This window comes from Cinclus cinclus, chromosome 15, assembly GCF_963662255.1.
Source record: "Cinclus cinclus chromosome 15, bCinCin1.1, whole genome shotgun sequence".
Lineage (NCBI taxonomy): Eukaryota > Metazoa > Chordata > Aves > Passeriformes > Cinclidae > Cinclus > Cinclus cinclus.
Genome location: NC_085060.1, coordinates 4,275,935 through 4,282,594, shown reverse-complemented (window position 1 = coordinate 4,282,594; position 6,660 = coordinate 4,275,935). Strand labels below are relative to the sequence as shown.

General features: G+C 57.6%; 1 protein-coding gene across 4 annotated transcripts; it reads right to left on the bottom strand.

The window, feature by feature from the left end:
• Positions 1-995: 995 nt before the first annotated feature.
• On the bottom strand, positions 996-5,984 carry SNX12 (sorting nexin 12). Of its 4 annotated transcripts, none has more exons than XM_062503038.1 (4): positions 5,806-5,984; positions 4,225-4,320; positions 3,208-3,332; positions 996-2,750 (listed from the first exon to the last, which is right to left on the bottom strand). In XM_062503038.1, the coding sequence occupies exons 1-4, from the start codon at positions 5,968-5,970 to the stop codon at positions 2,648-2,650; spliced, it is 489 nt and encodes a 162-aa protein (XP_062359022.1). In that variant the 5' UTR covers positions 5,971-5,984; the 3' UTR covers positions 996-2,647. The 4 variants fall into 4 exon arrangements, with proteins under 4 accessions (XP_062359022.1, XP_062359023.1, XP_062359025.1 ...); XM_062503039.1 differs by having other exon boundaries at positions 5,854-5,974; XM_062503041.1 differs by lacking the exon at positions 3,208-3,332.
• Between the last annotated feature and the right edge of the window lie 676 nt (positions 5,985-6,660).

The window sequence follows — 6,660 nt, the reverse complement described above, 5'->3', positions numbered from 1 at the left end:
CAGGTGCAGAATTACTTTTCAACTCTCTGTCCCGAGGGGCGGGTTTGGGAAGCCTGGAAGGCTGTGACTGCTGCGAAGCGCCGCTGGCACGTTGAAACCTGGACTTGGCAGGCGGCGTCAGCTTCAGCCTGGTGCCTGGGGGAGAGAGAGAGAGAGAGAGAGTTCTGCAGCTCCGGGCGGGCGGTGGCCGTGCCGGGGCTCCCCGCCGTGGCCCCGCTTACCTGGGGGCCGGAGGAGCCGCGTTTCCCAGGCGCCGCGCCCTGTGCCGGCCGCGGGGAGCTGCAGCCCCAGCGAGGCCCGTGCGCGGGGGAGAGCGAGCCTGGCGCGGCCGCGGCCCGGAGAGCGGACAGGGGTGCCGGGGCCGCCACCGGAAAGCTGTCCGGGACCGCGCCGCGCCCGCCGCGACTGGGCGGGCGGGCGAGCGGCGGGACCAGCGCCGGCCGCGGGCTGTGGGAGGCACCCGGGCTCCCTTGGGGCCTGGCCCAGGCCAGGGGAAGGGGCAGCGGCGGCCTCGCAATCGCCCGCGCGGGAGTCCGGGACGCGCCCGTCGCTCGGGAAGGGCAGCGGTGTGGAGGTGGCGGGCTCGGGCTGCAGCGCGCTGAGCTCCCCCTGGCCCGGCGAGGGCTCCGCTGCCGCCCCGAGGCGAAGGCTGGCGGCGATGGCGCGACACTCCTCCTCGAAGAAGCTGAGGTAAAGCGGGGTGGGCGGCGAGCACAGCGCCTGGACGTGCTGCAGCAAGTCAGGGCAGTCCGGCGAGGCCGGCTCCGGCGACCACATCGCGCCTCGGCACCGCCGGGGGAACCAGGGAGCCCCACCCGTGCCCGCTCTGTTCCGGCCGTTCTCCCGCCCCGTCCGTGTCCATCCTCTCCCGGCGGTTTCCCCGCCCTGCCCCGCCGATGCCCGCTCTATTCCGGCACCTCTCCCACCCCTCGCCGATTACCCCCCTCTCTCCCGGCTGTTTCCCGTCCCAGTAGCCCCCAGGACCAAGCAGACAATTGGCTTCACAGTGGTTTAATGCGAACGGCACCGGGACGTTACACTGGACAGGGTGCAGACAGCTGGATGGATGGCAGCCCCGCGCAGGGCAGGGGAAGGAGCCGCCCCGAGCGCGATCTGCGGCAGCAGGAGGCAAGGGACCGAGCCCCTCCGAGGCCACGGCCGCCTCCACCGGCACCAGGCTCCACGCTGCCCCACGGCCCTTTCCGGGCCGAGCCAGCCGCCGAAGCAGCTCCCTCGTGCTTTCAGCGACTTCTCCGCAAGAGCCACCTCTCGCCCAGCAGTGCCAGTTCCTCACCAGAAAACAGAGGAGACGTTGGGAAGGCCTCGGGGAACATGCCTGGCAGGAACAGGAGGGCATCCACTGTTGGCCTGTGCTCCAAGAAAGGATCAACTGTGCCACAACAAAGTGACCAACCACTTATAAACCAGCCAGCCTTGAACTGAGGAGCCCCCGAGCTGAAGCCCAACCTCACTCATCACAGCTGTGGCAGCTGGGGGAGCCTCTAAAGGACACTTCTGCTGCAGCAAGTTATATCCTCATTGTCCCCTCAAGCTCTGAACACTTCCATACTAGTAACTGTGTAACTCACTGCAGAACAGGGGAGAACACACAAAGAGCCATTGCTACTTCTCCTGCTTTGTAAGCAAATGTCTAAGCTAGGACTGACCATTTTCTGCTGTCCTTTTCTGGAGAGGTGGCCTCACTCCAGGCCCCACTTCTTGGTTCCTCCTGTGGCATTACAGATGCATCCTACAACTGCTCCCACCAGCTTTTTCTTGCTCCTCCTCAGCCAGACCGTCTGCTCCTCCCAGCAGCTGGGACCCAGGATAAGGTCATTAGGCTCAGCCGAGCAGGGTGCTGCAGGCAACACCAGCACAGCAGCCCATGGTACGGCAGGTGGTGTTTCTTCAACTCTGAGCCAACACATCACAGCACATGTGGCTACAGCCCAGGCTATCCCATCTTCCACATGCCAAATGGCCCACACAGAGCATCATGAGAGCACACGGGATGGAAACCCCTCAAGCTGCCAGCAGCACCTTAGAAAGGAGGGGGCACAAATACACCTAATAGGTCTGTAATGCAGGAGGCTGATAGCGGGGTTTGAGTAGGTGCTGGGTCTCAGCACTTCCAGACAGTGAAGAATGGGGGTTTCATGCAGGGTGAACGGGGTGGATGACAGACTGACACACCCAGGCACCTACTCACTGGTTTGGATAAACCTTACTAAAACTCTAATACCTGATATAATCACTGACCGACATGACACTGCTATTCTTCAAAGTCTCCTCCAGAGATGCTTGGGGCTGCACAGACAAGGGAGTGAAGGTCATCTCATACCTTCCTGTACAGGGAGAGAGGCAGCTCCTACACCAGAACGCCATTAGCAAGTTCCTGCTCCACACCTATCCACATCTGCCACTAGATGTGGGACAATGTGCTCACTTGCATTAATCTTCACATCTTTAGGCCACGACCACAGCCCAGTAGAACAAACTGCTGCCAGTTACAAAAGAGGAAAATACTGAACAAACTGGGAGGTTCAAGAGAGGAAAAGCTGGTTCAGAGAAGACAGATTTAGTGTAAAAATAAATGTCATTTTTGCAGGAGGGAAGGTGGAATGGAGGAAGACAGTGCCAGGTGCTCCTACTGGCGCACTTTCCCTGGGACGTAATTCCTATCAATAGTCTCCTCTTGCAGGAACATATGTAAGCAGCGCTCGTTCTGTGCCAGTGGGTGTCCAGCAATTCTGGAAGAAAATCAGATGTGGAGGTTAGCACAGCTGCCTCCAAGACCCCCACGCCTCTGATGTCTGTAGGAGGGAGGCAGCCAGCTCAGCACACCTGCACCACACTCAGCCCAAGGTCACGAGTCGCTCTGCAACAGGCCAAATAAGAGGTGCTTGAGCACAGGCTGTACCCTTTCACACCGTGCCCTGAACCAACAGAACCGTGTTGGTGGGTCCTGGTAGCACAGCTGTTCTGCTAATACTCACTACTCTCAGGAGAGAGCACAAAGCACAACCCCCACTTAGGACTTGCTCTAGTTCCAGTTCCATTACGTGCCTGCGGGCACCACCCTCCAGCACTGGCACCTGCCAGCAGCAGGTCAAGACTAAAGACTCTCTCACAATCAACCCACAGCCCAGCAACAGCTAAAGATGCAAAAGCAAAGAGCACACAGCAAAGCCATGACATCAAGCTTACTTGTTAATAAACTGTTCTAGGCCCTGTCTCCGCTCCTCGATGAAAGACTCCTCAAAGATGCCTTCATCTCCTCGAAAGGGAAGCTGTCGTTTCAAAGCTTTTCCAGGCAGCGGTGGCACTACAATCTGAAAGCACAGAATCACCCCATGAGCAGAACAGCCACCTGCAAGTAGATATCCTTTGCTGTTTGATATTCATCTCTAGTGCATCACATGGATAGATCCCCAGAAGGTGCCCACTGTTAGAGTGGCTAAGTTTCATGTCTCGAAACATTTTAGGATGCTTGGCAAATGCCTGTGTGTGTGTTTGGTGGGCGGGCAGGTCAGGTCTTGTAAAGGAGAGACAGTCAAACGTTCCACCCCCCAGTCCAGAGCCAGCACCCCAGCCCCGGGAGCAGCTCATCAATCACACACTGAGGGCAGTGCTAACCCAGCCCCTGAGCGGCCCAGTGACCAGAAGCTCCACCTTGGGATGGGGCCACAAAGGCCTTGGACTTAAAAGCCACCATGAGGAACCTACTTGTCTGGCCCCTGCCTTCTGGAGTTTCCATCTCAACCACACTGGAACCCTAGGAGTTGGTAACTATGTGTGTTTCTGTACCTTTTCTGTCTTTCTCTCTTCCCTTCTTCTCTTTTGGAAGAGAACTTTTTGGGTAACATAGCAACTACAGGTTTCTAAGTTAAGTGAGACAGGTTCATGCTAAGTGAATAGTAAATTAATGCTACGTAGTATTACAATAAGTGTTTTAGAACTGTATTTACTCCTTTGCCAAAATTCCTTAATTTTCCGTATTTTTGCCAGTAAACTATTGTGCATTTGTGACATCATGAGGATATGTGGTTGGGATTTCTCCTTGCACCAAACTAGAGTAAAGGAACCTCAGTTTAATGCCTGGATTTAAGTGTCTGGGGTGCAACATTTACCATCACAGCCTCACTTTTGGGAATCTTAAGATTACTACTGCAACTGTTCCCACATCCTGGTTTAAACAATAGGGAGGTCTGGGCCAGGCCTCACCTTACTGTCTCGTTCCAGCTCATTCTTCAGCCACTCAAAGTCGCTGTATCGCCTCCTCACACATGACTCCTTCAATTTGAAGATGGGGAGGTTTGTCTGTAATGAAGCAAAGCAGTTATTTTGCAGGTTGCTCTGGATGCTACACTGTATTTCAGCACGTAACTGAGACTTGAAGCTGCAATGAGAAAATCAAACCTCCTGAGAAGGATGTATGATGGGAACACTCAACTTCCTAATTCTGGACAGCACAAACACCAAAGTCCTTCAGATCCAAGCAAGCCAGTCTACTTAGTGCCAGCTATTCCCTCTCCCTTGAGTGACTATTTCTGGAACACGCTCTCTTCCCAGGGGGACACACTGGAACCAGTGCTGACAATATGATTGTCAGGAGAATGATTTCCCCCCCCCCCCCCAGGTTTACTCCATTTTGAAGTGATCTATAAGAGAGCTTCATAGCAGCCTGCAGAGCAAAAGAACATCTGACCTGACACTGGCATCTCCACAGAAGAACTAACTGAGGGAATCTTGCCCCAGCAACTGTTCAAGACCAGACCTTATCTGCAGTCTTCTCCCAAAACAGAGCACCTACCCTAACAGGCTTTTCATGCCCATCTTTTGTCACTAGAGAAATATGCAGCAATTCCTCACCTTTCTCCCCTGCCACTGGAGTCCAATGAATGACAGCAGCATTAACTTTACCTTTACCCCATCAACACAGCCTGAATCACTGCAGGAACTGACAAAGTAAAACCTTCTGATGGGCAGCACTCAGATATTACTGGAACACAATTAACTATGATCTTATGAGGTCTGTGAAAGCATCTCTGCTGGTTTCAGTGGGATTAAGAGGTTCCAATTGCCACCTGCAGGCTGATGGGAGCCAAGCATCAGAGCAGCAAAAAGCAAACACCAATTCTTCTGAAAGGCAGTGGAGATCGAGCAGTTAAATTATGCTATAACCAAAAGTCAAACCAGCAGCACAACATATGCTAAAGGGAGCTTGTTTTAGGGGAAGCTCGGTTTTACTTTCCCCATCTATCAGACGCAGAGACATGAAGGGGTCACCAGTACAGCTCATTCAAGGCCCAACGAAGAGAACCCTACCGAGCCTGTTATGCACACTCCTGGGTCATGGGCCCTTAGTAAACCAACCAGCCTACAGTGTGAGCAGGTCCCAAGATACTGCCAACCCAGCTCTCCTTCCCTGCTTGAGATAAGCAGCTACGTGCAGCCATGCCCTGCTCAGCAACCACCCAGCGGGGCTCTACAGAGGGGACGGGCTCAGGAGCCTGCTGAGGCAGCACCTCCCTGTCCCTGTGCGCACCAGTCCCCGCTGGATGCCGAGCGGCCCCGGCGAACCCATCAGCTCTGACCTTGAGCCCCGCAGGCGCGCTGCTCGCCCCAGCCCGGCGCTGCCCGGGGATTCGCCTCCTCCGCCCCACGCTGCTCAACAGCGGCACCACCCCGGCCCTACCCAGCCACAGTCCCTCGGCCACCGCGTCCCGAGCGCTGCCGCCCCTCCCCGGGCCGCACACCCGCACACCGGGCAGCCCAGCCCCGCAGGCCCGACGGGGGCCGCACCCGCATGCGGAGCTCGTAGCTGGTGTATCTGGCGCGGCCCATGCCCACGGTCTGTGGGTTGAAGATGTCGATCTCGAGGAAGTTGCTGGGCGGCCCGTACGCGTCCGTGAGGTCCTGCGGCTTCGCGTTGAGGCGCCGGGTGTCCGCCACCGCCGCCTCCGACATGGTGGTGCCGCCGCCCCGCCCGGTCCGCCCCGCCCGCTACCGCAGCCCTCCCCGCCCGCGCATAGCCGCACGGGGCCCGCCCGCTGCCTACATAAACCGACAGCTAGTCATGGTTTGGGGCTCCTCCACCGCCACCCCACCCGCGCATCTCAACACGGCGCCCTCAGAGTGTCTGCATAAAACAGTAGTTATCCAGGGTTCGGGGCCGCTCAGCCACGGCCGTGACAGCGCCGCCCCGCGGCCGCCCCTGAATGAGCGCAGCGGGTATTCAGCCCGCGGGGCTCTCTTGGCGCGCCCCGGAACCTGCATGGCAGGCTTGCTCCCGGCGCTGCCTGAGTTGTCACGGCCGGGCCCCCGCGGGACAGGGCAGACCACGAAGCTAAGGCGACCATGCTGAGCATCCGGCTGGAAACCGAGACGGGGAGCGAAGAAACGTACATAGGGACCGCATCATATAGCGTCAGGAGCGTAGCCAGACCCGGACGCTATACAACGTCAGGAGAGCGCGAGGCCCCGGAACATGGTTGCCGCGGCTCTAGACGGGCAGATCAGGACGCAAGCCATCACGCCTTACGCCAGGGCGTGTCCCGGAAATAGGCTCCCATCCGCGACGGGAAAGTCGGAGGGAGCAGTGCTCCCAACCTGACCCGGAGTGCTGCGAGCGCTCTGAGGTGGACTGAGGAGTTGTGA